Source organism: Mastomys coucha, unplaced genomic scaffold (genome assembly GCF_008632895.1).
Source record: "Mastomys coucha isolate ucsf_1 unplaced genomic scaffold, UCSF_Mcou_1 pScaffold20, whole genome shotgun sequence".
NCBI classification, from domain to species: domain Eukaryota; kingdom Metazoa; phylum Chordata; class Mammalia; order Rodentia; family Muridae; genus Mastomys; species Mastomys coucha.
This window is the reverse complement of record NW_022196903.1, coordinates 141,039,672-141,056,309: the sequence shown is the minus strand read 5'-3', so window position 1 is coordinate 141,056,309 and position 16,638 is coordinate 141,039,672. Positions and strand designations below refer to the sequence as shown.

The following is a 16,638-nucleotide window of genomic DNA, read 5'->3' as shown; positions in this document are numbered from 1 at the left end:
AGAGAAGTCAGTGTCATTACCAAGCTACCAAATGCCTATTTCTGTGGCCAGGAAAAATTGTGACAATGTTTATTCTTCTTCAAGCAAAAAGGCCTCTTACTAGTGACCCAATTGAAGTCTAGCTTTCCATAGTTGGTTTCTTCTTCAGATCCCAGGGCCTGTAGGGCCAGCTGGAGCTTCTTGCGATGCAGTGAATGTTTGATGCCAAGCTCCTGAAACAATAAACAGAACCTTAGAATTCTAGTCGTCGTCGGTGCTAGATCTACCAACAAAGAATATAGATCCCTCACAATGAAGCTTCCCTTCAAGACCAGCCCTGAATTAAGTTAGAACACTACTTCTCTACTGAATTATAGTATGAACCTCAGGCCAATGCAGCATTGCTGAAGTGAAGGCCCAAGTCTACCACAATGGACTGAGTGAAATGTTAGACACTGCCTAGGGATTCATCTTATTTGTAAGAAAGAAACTGTTGAATGTATAATGGGGATTTGACTTCTATTTTGTGTACAGTGTTTGATAATTACAACATAAAATATATAAAATATTCTTTTGTGAAGTAAAGTTGAATTGCATATATTATATTGAAAAGGTAAGTCAATGTAAGTTTACAAAATGACTGAGACATGAGCTGTATTCATTTTATGAAGTCTATTAATTATACAATACCTATATAATTACATAAGCAGTGCTTCTCATAATGGGTTCTATTCATACTGTTCTGTCTCGGAGTAATAAAGGACCCTCCATCAATACTCTGTTTGGGGATTGAACCTTGGGTCTCACACATGTCAGACAAGTGCACTACCCCTGAGCTACATTTCCAGCTATCCATGCATGTTCCCTTCCCTTTTTTCTAGTGTGTAGAGGCAGAACGGGAACAGTTACCTTCTCTAGGTCTTGCTGAGAAGCCTGCAAAAGCGTCTGGCCAGATATAATCCAGTGCTTGCCAGAACTCAGGTAGGACCCCAAGCCTTGCTCTGCCAGCCAGCTGCACACCTGCTCCTTGGTCCATTTGGCAAACGGCATATCCAGGTCACTATGGGAAATGAGAAACAGCCCTAAGCCAGTCCTGCAGTTTATAGTCAATGCTAAGCAACTGCATACACAATAGATATGGAAATTCCCTGGCAACACTTAACCAAGAAAAACCTAATTTTTCAATTCAAGGTTGGAAAGATAGTTTCTAAAATCCCTGTTTTCAATTCAAAAGAAACTGAAGGACCAACAGGAGCTACTGAGAAAACACTCTACAGAAAAACACAAAGATGAGCTATGTAAGATACATTTTCCACATTCAAAAAAACTGCCCAAAGAGCAGACTTCCCAAACTGAAAATACTGCTCGGCTGAAAGAAATTCAAGTACACTATGAATTCATTTCGGTAGAATTATGGTTTCTCTGTAGCAGAGAACCAATCACTGAGAAGACAATGCGCTCCTGCTAAGTACAGGAAGGAACGCTCCAAGTGAGGTTTCTGTTTTCTTTTACTTACACAGCTTTGTTGCTTGAAAAAGACTCACAGTGACATGGCTAAACTTTTTAAAAATTATTAATTTTACATTATGTGTGTGTATGACAAAAACTTTTTTAATAGCACAAGAGAGTTCTTTATTGTACTTAAGAAGACATATGGCAAGTGAGAGCATCTGTTATCTGAAGCCCGTGTCCAGGGCTCCACCTGTGTGAGAGTCTGCATTTCCAGCTGATTATTCTTTAAAAGGCCCTGCATCAACACCTTGCTCTGCATGTTTGCCAACCCCGCCCAATGCTCAGGAGGTCAGTATGTTTAGCTCCAAACTGTTCTATGTTTTAATAAAGCACAGGGAAGTTCTTGGAGTCCTAGTGAGTGAAACATATAGCTTTTCCCCCAACTAGTGTGGCAAGACTTTTATTCATTTGGTGGTACAATATATGGTCTTGATAAGCTCAGGAATCCTGATATAATGTACTTTATGTACTTTCAAAAACTCTATCAAATTGTTAATGTCTATTGATCAGTTGTTATGAGACAGACATTTGACAGATATCAACTCAATTCTTACAACCACCTTTAGGAAATAGGGGTGAGGTCCCACTGTGGTGAGAGGAAGTGAATCAAAGCATGAAGGTCACCTGGATGGTGGACATGGAACTGGACAGCAAGAAGTCTGACTCCAGAACATAATTCTTATTTTTCCCCCTTCCACTTCTCAGTGCTGGAGTTGGGGTCAGGACCCCATGTTTGCCATACAAGATCTCTGCTGGTAAGCCACAAGCCCAGCCCTTAGACCCATCTCCTGACCCCTAGGCCGCCCCACCTTTACAAGACTATGCCTTCCAAGACTCTCTCCACATAATTATACCTACATAAACATTCAGCCCAAGAACCATCCTGACACCTCACATGGCACCTCATATGCTCGCACAGCTATCACCCACAGCTATCATCAACCACTGACAGGCAGAACCACTTTTCCCAGGCAGAGCAGTAAGTCAGGACTTCAGCAATAGTGGCATCACAGGTGTACTTACCTGTGGGACTGTCCTAAATCTCGAGACCAGCCAAGCCTGGGTCCTGCAGTTGCCCTTGTCCCTCCTCTTTTGAATTCAGGTTCAGACATGTCATCTGGGTTGAATGTAGTTGACTGACTTCTTCTAAGTCTGAGGACACAAGACACATGGCTGTACGTTAGACCAAGGAGGCTTCTGCCTTGGTGGTTATAAGGTCATAAGGTTTGTCTTTGTATGTCAATAGCCCAGATATTTGAATTTAAATATTAACCAAGGCCCAATGAGTATATGCGTCCCATATCAGTCTTCCTTCCAAAAAGCCTTGGGATTTGGTGCCCACTTCCAGCCAAACTTCCCAGTGTCCTCTGCACTTGAATAGCACACGAGTCAGGTACTCCACCTGCCCTTCCTTCCACTTACTTCCCAAAGAGCCTCATGATGCCTCTGGATTTCTTTCTGGAATCTGGAGATGCTGGAGACATCGGGAATGGACTGGTTCCCTTTGACCGAGATGTACCAGCCAAATCTAGGTGCTCAGCTGTCTCTTTTTCTGTCTCAGCTGTCCAAAGGATAGAATAAAGACCATGTGAATACAAATAATATATACACCTTCTTGTTTTTAGCAACTTAAGAATTCTCCTTTGGGTCTACAAATCAGTGATTTCCAGAAAGTTCCCTGAAGGATAAACATGTAAGTGTATGTCCCCTAAGCTTATTCTCCTGCATAAGTAAATTAACTTAAACTTGGCCTTTGAGGTTAAGTGTTGTGGCAGAGCTGTGTGTGGTGGAGCACACCTGTCAATCTAGTGCCTGAAGGCGGGCACAGGAGAGGTGATTCTGAGACAAGCTTAGGCTATAAAATGAGACTTTTTACTTCCTCTAACATCTCCTGCCACGACTTGCTCCTAGATCTGTGGCCTAGTTGTCTTGTCTTTGCTGTAGCTCCTAGTTTCTATCCTTCCTACAGTGTGCCCCAAGACTCTGCTTAGGTCCCTCTTCAGGCCCTCAGCAAGCTTGCCTGCTCTAAGCTCAACCTTGAAAGAAGGCTTTACCTTCATAGGCATATGGCATCAGAACTGCTGAGCCTCACTTCACTCTCAGGTCCCGTACCTGAAGTCTGTGCAGAGTACCAATTTAATGTGCCAAGTGGGACATATTAAACCTACTTGGTTTCCCTGAACATATTCTCTCACATTTTGAGACCAAATTAAAACTCTATATCATTTCCTTCTTAACTCTCCTTCTTCTTTGCCATTTAGATCACACAGTTACAGAGGACTAGCAATTATTTTCAAAAAATGAGTCACCAGGCATGGTGGTACATACTCATAATCCCAGCACTCAAAAGGCCAAGGCAAAAAAAAGATTTCAAGCTCAAGGCCAAAGCAGGCTGTAGCTGAGATCCTAACGCAAGGGGGAGGAGAGGACCAACTCAGTCTATTATGTATTAGACACCGGGAGAACAGTGGCCAGGTGTGTGTAAGATTTTCTTTACATATAAAATCAGTCATTTTTGATATGGCAGGGAAAGAGCAGCATCCACACTTGCCACTGCAGACTTCCACATATGCATAACATAAGTTCTTTTAACTGTCCATTTCTGGAAAACAGCCACAACCAAAGACAGGGCTGGTGTTTTCTAAAGTGTGAAACTTTACATTTTATAAAGAAAAATAACATTTATTCAAAAAAAAAAATCTGGGGAAGAGACCCAGAAGGAATTGCAGAAGATGCAGAAGTTGAGTGTTCTATGAAGCAGAGCTGTGACTGCAGGTTATGATAAGCAGCACTGGCCTACAAGCATCAAGTACTGCCCCCAAAAAGACACAGGAGTAGCTGGAAATACTTGTCCAACTAGAAGAGTGTAATTTATGCAGCTAGGCCTCACTGTAGACACTCCAGGCTCCAAAGAGAATGACGTCACTTCACTAGGACATGTGCATCAATGACTGGTTATCTATAGAAGATGACAGAGCTGCAGAGAAACCTAGGGGGATCGATCCACTCTCACTCCACAGCCACAATAGGTATGGATGCCCTGAAAATGTTCCTAGCCCAACTTTAAAAAGCATCATACTTTATTTTTTTGAAGGCATTCTTCACACTATCCTCATGGGGAGACAATGAACTTTTCTTAAAAGCACTTTGATGGAGAACCCTCAGATACCATGTGAAGTTACCTCTGTCATCACTGAATATCCCCAATTTCAAAGTAATAACATGTCCAGAATGTTTCCATAAGAGCAGTAAGTCGGCTCTTGCCTGGCAACAGCTTTTGGGTGAGGCCAGGAAGATAAACACATGGAGGAAGAATGAGTTGGTGGATGATGGCACAGTCATGGTGAAGGAAGCTGGGATGTATGAACCCAGCAATTCCAGCCCTGCACCCTGCTGGGCATTTCCTCAGAACTGTTTAAAATGTGTCAACAGTACTGCTCATAACAGCATGTAGGCTCAAAAGCAAAGGCTCTGTAGAGTCTGTTCCAGCCAAAGATGAAGGAAAATTCTAGAACAGACTATGTTTTCTGGCTGCAGCCAGCTTGCTTGGTAGAGATCTCAGAGGCCAAGAGTGGGGGTTAGATGGTTTGGAATGCAGTACTGGTGAAGGCTGGCATGCAGGGTACGGTACCTAAGGTGGGTGCACTGGCACTTCGTTTACGGTCTTCAGGTATCCCAACAATGCACACAACACACGCAGACCAATGGAGAGAACACAGGGGTGACAAAATGAAACAGGTCAGACTCCCCCTTCCACGGCAAATGCCCACGGGAGGAACACATGCACTTCTCTGTGACTATACAAACTGCACAGGGTCATTCATGGAAGTTCATTCATCCCACAGCACAGAGGGGAGACTGTTTGAAGCAAGTCTCAGAACATCACAGGATTAGGTCGTTTTCATGTTGCTGTTTATATCACTGGACAGAGAGTGGGGTAAAAGCTGACTTATCTTCACTCTGAAAATTAAGTTCAGTGAGGCATCTTTGCTAATCCTCTCCCCCAGCCCCATCAAGACATTCGCCTTCATTTCTGAACATGAGATATATTCACAGAGGAACAAGGGATGGGCGGGATCAAGCCTTGCCTCCCTCCAGAGGGTCGGGGCCTAGGCACCCTCGTTACATACCAAGGTTTGGAGCACTTGCTGTCCTCTTGCCACTTTTGATTTTAAAAAAGCCCCTGCCAAAGGAGGACCTGGCTTTGCGAGTGCCAAAGGGGTTGTCATCCACAGAGGCTTCATGTCCTGGGACCTTGGGAGGCAGGGTCCCGAATGTGCAGCTGTCAGTGGGAGCTTTATCCTGAGGGGTGACAAGGAGGTAACTGAGTGTTAGGGTGCACTGTCCTTAGGACAGGCTGGGCTCAACCTGAAGGAATAGACTGAGCCCAACAATAATTAAAAAGCCTATGAAATAACACCACAATGACCACACCCACCTCCAACCTCACTCAGTACATTTGTTACTTTAAATGTCTAATACAGCTTTAAAGTCTAGTACATTTTTTATCTGGCTCATTTTTTAAGACATGTCATAAAGACACTCCATACCCAGGATGACAGATTTCTTATTTTTCTAGAAATTATGATGCAGAGCTATAAACGAGTTTACATCCTTAAATCCCCACTACCTCAATAGAAACCTAAGGCAAGTCTGCAAAGCAGGCAGTGAGCAAACTTCAAGACCAATGAGGAGGGGCTGGTGAGATGGCTCAGCAGGTAAGAGCACTGACTGCTCTTCCAAAGGTCCTGAGTTCAGATCCCAGCAACCACATGGTGGCTCACAACCACCCGTAATGAGATCTGACGCCCTCTTCTGGTGGGTCTGAAGACAGCTACAGTGAATTACGGCGGAGCAGGGGAGCAGGGGAGCGAGCAGGGCTGGAGAGAGCAGGGCCAGCAGAGGTCCTGAGTTCAATTCCAAGCAGCAATACACATGATAGCTCATGGCCATCTGTACAGCTACAGTGTACTCATACACATAAATAAAATAAATCTTAAAAAAAAAAAAAAAAAGATCAACGAGGAGATCCTCCCAGTTATTTTACACATTCTTCTCAGAGAATAAGATGAGGTACAATCAGGAACTGTTGACTTTGAGTCAGTCATTATGCTTATAAAGTCATTTCATTATTTAGAGTTGCTTCTGGCTGTGTTTCTTCCTAACACCTGCTTTCTGCTGTTCTTTTACAGAGTTGATGAGAAGGTCAAAGGGATGACTGACTGACTCTCCACCATCTGCTGCCCACAGGAACTGAAAGTCTACACACACAACACAGTCAGTATCTACATCTTTTTCTTTTCTTTTCTTTTTTTTAAAGATTTATTTATTATTATACATAAGTACACAGTAGCTGACTTCAGATGCACCAGAAGAGGGCGTCAGATCTCATTACAGGTGGTTGTGAGCCACCATGTGGTTGCTGGGATTTGAACTCAGGACCTTCAGAAGAACAGTCGGGTGCTCTTATCCACTGAGCCATCTAACCAGCCCCAGTGTCTACATCTTAACACGGACAAACTTTCCTCCATTTGTTGATGCTGAGTTAAAAGGACCTGAGCTGACAGTCAAGACTAGAACTGGCCTTCTACCCCACTGCAGTCCTTATACAGTTCATGATCAGAACTCAGGGGAAGACCAAGAGTCCATGACAATCAGTTCAGCACACCATGCTTGCTCCTATAGACAAGGGCTGTTTGAAACAAACAGCAGGCCATCTAAAGGGTTTTTCCAGGGCTTGGTGAAGGCAGCTACAGTAAAGAAGATGTTCAAATCACACGGTCTAACATCACAGACTAGTGTCCTGAAGACAGAGGTGAACTTCTAAAAAGCATTTATTTATTACTTATGTGTATGCGTGCCTATGTGCATGTGTGGGGGTACATGTGCCATAACGTGTGTGTAGAGGTCAGTGGACAACTTGTGGGAGCTATTCTCCTCTTGTACCATGAATACCCTGGGGATAGAGTCTAGGCCATCAGGCTTGACAGCAAATGCCCTCACCCTGTGAGCCATCTCAACTGCCCCAAATTAACTTTTCTCTTTTCTTTACCAAGATGTTCATTTTATTTTGAGCTGTGAATTACATACCACACATGAAGTCTGCCTAGGAAGGAGGCAGTACATGAGGAAGACGCGAGCAGATAAGGGCTGGGTAGAAAAGTATGTGACAAGCCCTTCCCTGTCTACCTGATCCTCACACCCTGGTGTGGGATATCTAGGGCCTACTTCTGAGACCATAGCATATTAGCCCGCGCTTGTTCCATATGCGGGCTTTGCACGCCCATATGTAAAGAATAATGTATGTACAACAGGTATGCATGCTCATGTGTGCACGTGGGGGCTAGAGGGTGGCTGTTTTCTATCTCTCTCTGCTTTATTTTTGAGGCAGAGTCTCTCACTGAACCTGGAGCTCACTGACTGACTAAACTGGCTGGCCAGTACCAGGGATCATTTGTCCTCCCAGCACTGGGATGACAGGCATGTGCTGCCAGGCTCAGCTTCTTAAGTGGCTGCCGTGGGTTTGAACTCTGGTCCTCATGCTTTTAGAGTAAGCACTTTACCACAGAGTCATCTCTCCAGCCCCTAAGAATAATTAAGTTTTATGGATCTTTCATTTTTAAGCAGTTCTCCCACCCACATTTTTCCTTATAGTTTTACCACCTACGGATATAACACATTTATAGTTTGACAGGTGTTAGTATTTCATGGTCACGTTTCTGTTCTCTGAATCGTTTTTGAAATTCATCTGGAAGATGTTTAAGTCTACTTCTTTTCACAGCTGCATACTATTCCTTTACGGCAGAGATCAGCAGAGCAGGAATGTTTCTGACTTTTGAATCATAAAGTCTCCATAACAGTCACTCAATGCTACCACTGTTGTATGAAAATTGCTTTAGGCAGCATGTACATGAATGGGCACAACTGTGTTGTATATAACTCTGTATAAATGGGCAGCTGCTCTTCAGACCACAGGCTGCTAACCTGAGTCTTTGAGAGTAGTAATCCATGTTATTTCTAGTTCCCTGTTTTCAACACTGATGATTTGTGGAAGAAAGGGCATTTAAAAAAATACAGGGGCCCCAAAATACAGTCAGCCTGGGTAAGACAGACTAACCAGTGTGCTGAGACTAGTCTTTAGTTCCAAGCATAGGCCGCAGCAAAGATGTCAGGATTGTCCTTCCCATAACTCCCAGCTTCCACAAGGGTTCTCACAGCGTCTGTTGTTACCCTGGTGTATCCAGGCACTGAGCAGCAGGTATGAAATTGACAGGATGCACCCCACTTTGCTTCTCTAGACCGGCAGAGCCCTCTGGTGGGCAGTCATACATATGCTAAATAGATAGATGTGTGTGTGTGTGTGTGTGTGTGTGTGTGTGTCTGTCTGTCAGTCAGTCAGAAAAGGGTGTTGGGTTCCTTGAAGCTGGAGTTCGATGTGTTTGTGAGCTGGGTGCTGAGGTTAGATCTCAAAATTAACTTTTGTTTAGATAGAGTCCAACTATGTAGACCAGGCTAGGCTCACAAGAGATCTGCTTGCCTCTGCCTTCCAAGTGCTGGGATTAAAAGGATGTGCTTAGCTCAAAATCAACTTTAAAAAATTTATGTATGTATTTTACATATATGAGTATTTCATCTTATGTATGTGTCTGCACAGCAGAAAAGGGTATTGATTCCCACAGGACTACAGTTGTAGGTTATACACTGCCACATGGGTACTGGGAATTGAACTTATAACCTTTGAACAAGCAGCCAGTGCTCTTAATCACTGAGTCATTTCCCCAGCTCTCAAAATTGACTTTTTAAAATAAGTAATTTAATGTCATTGAGCACTTCTCTGAATTGTAACAACCCATTAATTCCAAAGTACTGCCTCCACCCTAAAGCCACAGCCCCCCCCACTTATCCTTCTTCTGCCCCACCCGTACCCCAAACACAGTCATACTGCACATGTCACTGAACATAACCATATGCACATGACCTTTCTAGCTGGCTTTCTGCACCAGCATGGTGCAGCAGGGGCTCTGACAGCCTTGGTCTCCTACAGTGGGGTCAATCACTCAACTTACATGTTATAAAATTTGAAATAATTTATACTTCAATTTAGATATAAAATTACCTCGGAAGGCTCCTGTTCAAAAATAATGACATTTAAGGAAGGTTGCTATAAATTCTTTATATATTCAGTTGTCACATACACTTTGATAGATAAGAAGCCATTTCTATCACTTCTAAACCATGAAATCTTCTTGTGCTATTTCTTATACTGTCTTATTAGTCCCAACCTTTCGATCATGTATTTTCAGCCTTTTGTATTCATTCTTAGTATCTGTCATTAATTGCACCATGGTAGCTAAAAATCTCCCATCAGAGAAACAGAAACCATAAGCTCTTCCTAAAATGAATTTTTCCTGCATGTAAAATGGGACAAAATGAAGATCCATCCTTCAGTATTTTCTTCTAACAACAGGGAAAAGGGGGTGGGGGGGTTGGAAGAAGGAACAGAAACAGAACCAGCCAGAGAACCCACCGCGCCATCTGATGCCTCTTTATTCAGATTTCCAAGGCTGCTGGATTTCTGCAGACTTGAAGTTCTAAAAACAGAAATAAACATAATTAGAATTAATAGTAAGCTGACTCTGGTGCCTGTATCTAAGCGGATCATCGTAGAAGGAAACTAAAAATAGTCTGGGGGTTGATTCTTGGTAATGAAAGAAAATCTGGATGCAGGCAAACACTTATGTGCTTAAGTAAATTGCAGCATTTAGTTCTTTAAAAGCAGGGTGGTTAACTGCCGTGCCAGTAACACAAACATGTGTCCCCCACGTGTCACAGTAGCTGGAAAAACACCTAAGGCTGCACTGGCTGGCAATATCAGTGTTTCCACGGACTAGTGGCACTTACACATTTACACTAGGAGCTCCATAGAAGCCTGTGTACTGCTCAGATCTAACCCTCCTACGTAAAGAATGAAAATTTACTCTTCTTTCAAAGAGGAATAACTTTTTTGAGTCTGGCAAAGCAATTCAGTCAATAGTTCTAATCAAAGTATAATAAGCCAAGTTTTGTGGACATGCCTGTAATTTCAGTACACAAGAGGCAGAAGGACTGGGGAATGTTTGAGATCAGCCTGAGCTATCAAGACAAAGCTTGTCTCCAAAAATAAAAAAGAAAGGAGGGAAGGATAAAAATAAAGAGGGAAGAAGAGGAGGGAGAGGGAGAAAAGGGGGAGGGGAGGAAAAAAAGGAGAGGGATGGGGAGGGAGGGGAAAAAGCGCTAGAGGAGTTCGTGTTATTACCCACGGTACTCATTTGCTAGCCTAGGAAGGCAGGAGGAGGAGCCTGTAAGTCACAGAAACTTTCTCTTTCACATTATTAGTGTTCAGTTATACACAGCTGGAGATGGCCTGACTCAAAAACTAAATGCACAAATGCAGGGCCAGTTTCAAAACCTGAGGTACTGGGGGTGTACCTCAGTGTCAGTGTGCTCGGCATGTGAGTTGCCTGAGGCCCAATCCCCAGCAATGCAGGATTAAAAAAGGAAGGCACGAAAGAGAAAGAGACTATAGAAGGAATGTGTCTGCTCCAATAGCTAGAGCAACAAACCTTTAGAGGCATCTCTCCTGCTTACGTAAGCTGTCAGTCATGACTGCCAAAACCATAAAAGATAACAGAGAAACAGAAACATCTCATGCCAGCTGTCTGAAAATAGGCTTTCTCGGTTGTTTAGGGCTTTCCTAATCTAACCCAGACTCTGACTTGAGTAAACATTCACATTAGGCCAGTTTATTAAACTGTAAGTGCAGAGAGCAGCCCTGCCAGCTTTGAGTTCTCTGGGATTCTTTCCTGTTGGAATAAAACATAACAAATCAGCACAAAGGGAATTAAAAGTGCTGAACTCCCAATGAGAACTAGTGATGGAGGCTAACGATCTGCAAGCATTAGGCAGGAGACTTCAGGGAAGAGAGCCTCTGTGACGTCAGCCTCCAGCCCCGCCTGTCATGACCTACGGAGTCAGTTGGTCACTGTGTAATGGTTATGTGAACACAACAGATGCCTAGTTTCTGAAGCTTTGACCACACTTCATGCCCAAGGATATACAACTTACGAAACACCATCACTCAGGGAGACTTCAGTTGCAGCACCCAGGATTGCTCTTCCATCACTAAAATATATTTTTAAAAAGGCATTTGTTAGCTCCATGAACTGAAAACTGCACCAACACTCCTGGCTTTGCAATGGTTAAGTCCCAAAGAGATCAAAGGAATTTCAAATCACTGTTAAATCAAAGTGACTTTTGCTTAATCTACCAAAATAGTTAGTTTGCCCTTCCTTGTTCATATTTACAGCACCCCACTAGCCTATAGCTGGCCAAAAAAATCTCTCCCACAGAATCTACTTTATTGGGTGTTCTGACTACCTCATACCTGTCAAAAACAGTGCAGAAGTAAAACACAGTGACATTGTTAAGTTAAAAATAAATTCACAAGTCAAACCATCATAGCTGGGGCCTGTGTGTACATGTTCTAAGTGAACGGAAATGTTAAAAAAAAAATTATTGCAAAGAAGAAAGCTATTTCTCAGTTTAAACATTTTCTTAAGTATATTTCAAGGTTAGGCAATTCATTTGAGAATTTTCTGGCAAAGTACGGATTTGCCTATGGAGAGACAACCATGTTCCTGTTTGTTGACTTCACAGACACTCTTCAGATGGCCTCAGTGACTATTCTGCTTTCACCCTCTGACAGGCATCTATGGCCTAGAAAGTAAAACCCAAGCCCTTAAAGGCTTCAACCTCATTCCCTCACTTCCCAGTCTCCCCTGTCACCCCCCTGTCATTTCATTATTACAAAATAGTGAAAACTGTGTCTGTAAGTGTGATGTGTCCTTATTTGAGGCTGTTCTATTTCTCTGAACATCTACATCACAATGTTAGTCCATAAATGACATACCCCTCTTCGAATGAAGTCTCAGACTTGGTAGGCAACTTGGGTTTTTCACAAGTTTCTACATCCACAGATGGCGACAACAGTGAAGGGATTGAAGCTTGCAAGACACTGGTGTGAAACTGTAAAAAGACATAAGTAAAAAGAAAATCAATCAAAACACAAGCCGCAGAGTAACAAAACATAATAGAATTGGTCTACAAAATATATCAGTGCTTGGAACTCTAGCTTTATATTTTTAAACATGTAGATTAGGTGTTGATGAGAGGAAATACTGTGCTCACCACCCCCTCTCAAACAACACCCCTTCTCAAATCTATGACCCCTTTTTCTAAGTCTGACAGAGCTGCCTCTGAGCGCCTAGAATCCAAACCCAGACAAGGTAAGATGGACTTGAGTGTGCTTGACCAGCAAAGTTCAGCTTCAGGAAGAAGCAATGAACTCAGTGTTGTGAGTTGGGCCTGCTACTGACTAATGACACCACAAAAGCTCAAAAAATCAAGTCCTATCAGTATAAAATGGGGCTCTTTCTATACACCCCAGTTTGGTTTTGGTTTAAATTTTTGCAATTGATGCTGGATAATCTCTTTAGCACTCACCCAACTGTATCATGGGAAAATACACTAACACATAGACCTGTTTTCTTGATTTGTCAAACCTTAATGCTTCAGTTTAATTTTTCTTCCTGGTTTTCTTCAAAACTAAGGATGAATTCTATCAATTTTTATTTTTTTCACGCCATTTTATTCAGTTTGGAACGATCATTTATGACAAGCTAACATCATTAAGCTGGAATTCACAAGGTCTGCAGACATAGCTGTCAGTGAAGAGCACTGGTTGCTCTTCCTACAGATTGGGTTCCAATTCCCAGCATGGAGGACAGTGTCTGTTAACTCTAGTTCCAGGGGATCTGGTGCCCTCTTCTGGCCTCTTGGGGACCTGCATGCAGCAGTGAACAAATACATTCAGGAAAAATACTCATACACATAAAATAAATAAAAACAAACTTTTAAAATGAGATTTATGTAGCAAAGACAGCAGAACGATTCAGTATATTCTACATATACAAGCAATTTCTTTCTAAATGTGCACACTTATTGACTGTCAAAGGTAATTTTTTAGAAGGCTGAGGCAGGAGGTTCACTAGCTCTATGCTGGCCTGAACAACAAAGTGAATCTCTGACTCAAAATAAAACAAAGTTTGGTTTTTCTCACCTTTCAGTATAAATGTATTTAACAAACAGGAAACTTCCCCTGCATCTTATTTCATAATTAATATCTTGATTGATGAACTATTTTAGTACTTTCTAACACTTAAGTGTAAAATGTTGTTTTCTGTTTGAATTTTCATTCAACTCAGTTTTTACTTGCTCAGGACTAGAGGTGTAGCTCAGTATAATAGAGTACTCATGCCCAGTACTGCGAAGAGGGAAAACTAAAAAGTACTAGAAAACAAGACTCATCACCAAACATTACTGATCCATTGTGGGATTATCAACCACAGCTATGAGAGAAGGAAAGCAGGAGAGGAAAGACGGTGAAAGGAAGCAGCTATTGAATACAGTGAGGCTGTTGAGTCGAACAGGACATTCCCAGTTCCTAGTTGCTCCAGATAGCAGTTATACTAAAGTTGAGACGTGACTCCAAAGCAAAGACCAATCTGCACTGGGGGATCCTGAGCTCACGAGGCCTGACTGAACACTGCTGCCGGATCAGACTATACACATAAGCAGCAGTCCAGTGGCCATGCGGGGAGCCTAGCCCTGGGTCGCTGCAAGAGAGGTGTGGACAAGTCTCACCTAATGCAGTGGAATGGATGATTTTTAGGAGGTTCTGACTGTTAAAGGCAATGCACCAAATCGGGCTCAAATGGATAGGCACAGCAGGAAATTAAAGGGTTCTCTAGACCTCAGCGGCACTTTACAGAGCTGAGACAACATTCATTTGAAAATACTCAGAGTGGTGAGCCTAGAAGGTAGTCTCTCATACAGAAGTGACATCATCTGTCTAGTGGGCTGGACTGTTCTGGACTAGCGACAGCCACGTGCCTTCACTCCTCCCTTTTTTAAAGTAGGAGTATCAACAGAAGTTACCCTGTTTCTGACTCACCACGCATGCTGGGGTGTGGGTGCAGATAACTGCTTTGTTCCCAGCTCTGTATGTTGTTTGGAATGATACTCTAGGAACGACTGAGGAGCCTCCCTAGGCATTGGCCTGAACGGATGACAGCTCCTGGGATGGACATCCTCAGACCTTTGGAGAAGGAAAGGCTGCATTTTATATGTGAGAAGGCGCAAACTGATTTACCTAGGAGGTGAAATGGTGACTTTTTTCCAAAATGGTGGCACCACATCTTCTTCCATGTGTTCTTACACTGTGACATCACTGAGACATTAGAGACAGTCTGCTCACTGTGAGTCTGCTTGACCTGTGACTTCAGCAGAGATGCATGCCAATGATGCCAAGTTACAGGGGATGCAGACCCACCTGATCTTTTCAGGGTTCTCTCACCACAGGGCTGTGAGGTAGCCAAGCAGTCCCAGGGGGTTCCAGGTACAGTGGAACAGGGTACAGGTATCCGGTTGCCTCAATAACCAGATACTGCAGTGAGAAGCCTCCTGCTGCTCCTGAGCTGAGCGACAGAGGTAAGATGCTCCTGCTGAATGTTGCCCACCCTGCAGACTCCTCAGGAAGATGACAATCCAGCCAGTTTGGTGCTGGATAGTAGATAATGAATAGCTGTTCCTGTCGCCTTCATGAACAGAAATGAATAGACTCCAATGCCCTCTGATTGCTTTTTCCAAGCCTAAAAACTTTGAATCATCAGAAACATCAAAACTAGATTTAATCTTACTTTCCCTCACCTGACTTGTTTGTACTCTGTCTTTGAAAAATAAACTATAATCTCATATTTTGGAGTATCGACCTCAAAGATGCTCATTTTTCTTTTAGACTGGGGTCTTTTTAGGCTGCTCTCCAGTTTCTAACCAAGGAATGCTCTGCCTCTTCAGCAGCTGAAATTACAGGCACAAGTCAACCTACCTGTTTTGTTTTTATTGAGTTTTATAAGCAATTTTAACTTTGTCCAAGGCATTTATTAAAAAGAGGGAGAGGCACACACAAAAATGAAAAGAAACTGGCTGACAGTACACAAAAGCTACCAGAACAGACCAGTGGGTAATGCTGCTGGGAAAGAACCCATATCACACAGCACTGGCAATGTCTACAACAGTATAGACAGTGCCCCTTCAACATAAAATGTCAGAATCCCCCACGTACCTCTTCTGGAGCACTTGTGTGGAGAATGTCCCTGCTGGGAGACCCCATTCCTGGCGTAGAAGAAGTGCTTCTCTCCAGATCACTAAAGCCCTGTGCATCCAACAGGGTGGAGATGGAGCTGGAGTGGAACAGACCTTCACACTCGCCATCCTGGCCTGGAAAAGAGGAAGCCAGTGATCATGAAGTCCACTTTTGGAAGAAGAATGGGAATTACACATTTCTTTCTTTTTCTTGAACATATACTGAACTACTGAGCTACAGTGCCAGTCAAAGTATAAACAAACATGAGTTGTTTCTTCATCATGTGTAACATTAGCAACACAGAACCTAAAACGTAGCATCTTAAACTGCAAGCAACTAAGCTCTGGGATTCAGGCTACACTCAGCAAGCACTCACCAGTGGTATTAACAGAGAGAATCAGGTTTCAAACAGTACTAACACAAAAGATGTTTAAAACATAAATAAATTTATTTCAAGAGCCCCCTGTGTAACTTTGTGTTAAAATGTTTAGGCTTCATAAGTGTTACCTTAGCCCTGTTTAGTGATGTGTAACTTTAATCCTAACACTCAGGAGATGAGAGCAGGGAAGAGTCAGGAGTTCAAGATCATCCTCAGCTACATAGCAAGTTCAAAGCCAGGCTGGGCTACATGAGACCCTACCCCCAAAAAGTTGTCTGTCTGTTTGTCTATCACCTACCTTACCTATCATCTATCTACCTACCTACCTATATACCCTTCCTACCTACCTATCTGCTCTACGTGTCTACCCACCTATGTACCTGTCTATCCCAGTGTGACTATCTAACTCTGGGTAACAACAGAGTCACCATTTAGACATGGTACTTTTTATCACTGCTGTGCTTTGGAAAATACACGAAATGAGAAACAGGGTAAAGAAAAAATGGCAGCTGAGCCTTCAAAACAA

General features: G+C 42.9%; 1 protein-coding gene and 1 long non-coding RNA gene across 13 annotated transcripts in view; one reads left to right on the top strand and one right to left on the bottom strand.

Annotated features, from left to right (window-relative positions):
- The window catches only part of Ppfibp1 (PPFIA binding protein 1), a 149,657-nt gene that overhangs the window by 9,759 nt on the left and 123,260 nt on the right, over positions 1 to 16,638 (bottom strand). For 8 of the 12 annotated variants that reach the window (XM_031383912.1, XM_031383911.1, XM_031383918.1 and 5 more), the window contains 10 exons: positions 15,713 to 15,867; positions 12,440 to 12,555; positions 11,596 to 11,652; positions 10,019 to 10,082; positions 5,622 to 5,793; positions 5,123 to 5,155; positions 2,914 to 3,052; positions 2,515 to 2,643; positions 889 to 1,039; positions 101 to 212 (listed from right to left, as the gene is read on the bottom strand). In XM_031383912.1, the coding sequence (XP_031239772.1) occupies positions 101 to 212; positions 889 to 1,039; positions 2,515 to 2,643; positions 2,914 to 3,052; positions 5,123 to 5,155; positions 5,622 to 5,793; positions 10,019 to 10,082; positions 11,596 to 11,652; positions 12,440 to 12,555; positions 15,713 to 15,867 (1,128 nt within the window). The remainder of the gene's footprint in view (positions 1 to 100; positions 213 to 888; positions 1,040 to 2,514; positions 2,644 to 2,913; positions 3,053 to 5,122; positions 5,156 to 5,621; positions 5,794 to 10,018; positions 10,083 to 11,595; positions 11,653 to 12,439; positions 12,556 to 15,712; positions 15,868 to 16,638) is intronic. The other 4 variants (XM_031383917.1, XM_031383923.1, XM_031383920.1 and 1 more) reach the window with 1 other exon arrangement.
- On the top strand, positions 73 to 6,829 carry LOC116099818. The gene is made up of 5 exons (XR_004122393.1): positions 73 to 457; positions 861 to 1,779; positions 2,058 to 2,246; positions 3,117 to 3,184; positions 6,684 to 6,829. It is a non-coding gene; the product is annotated as an uncharacterized LOC116099818 (long non-coding RNA).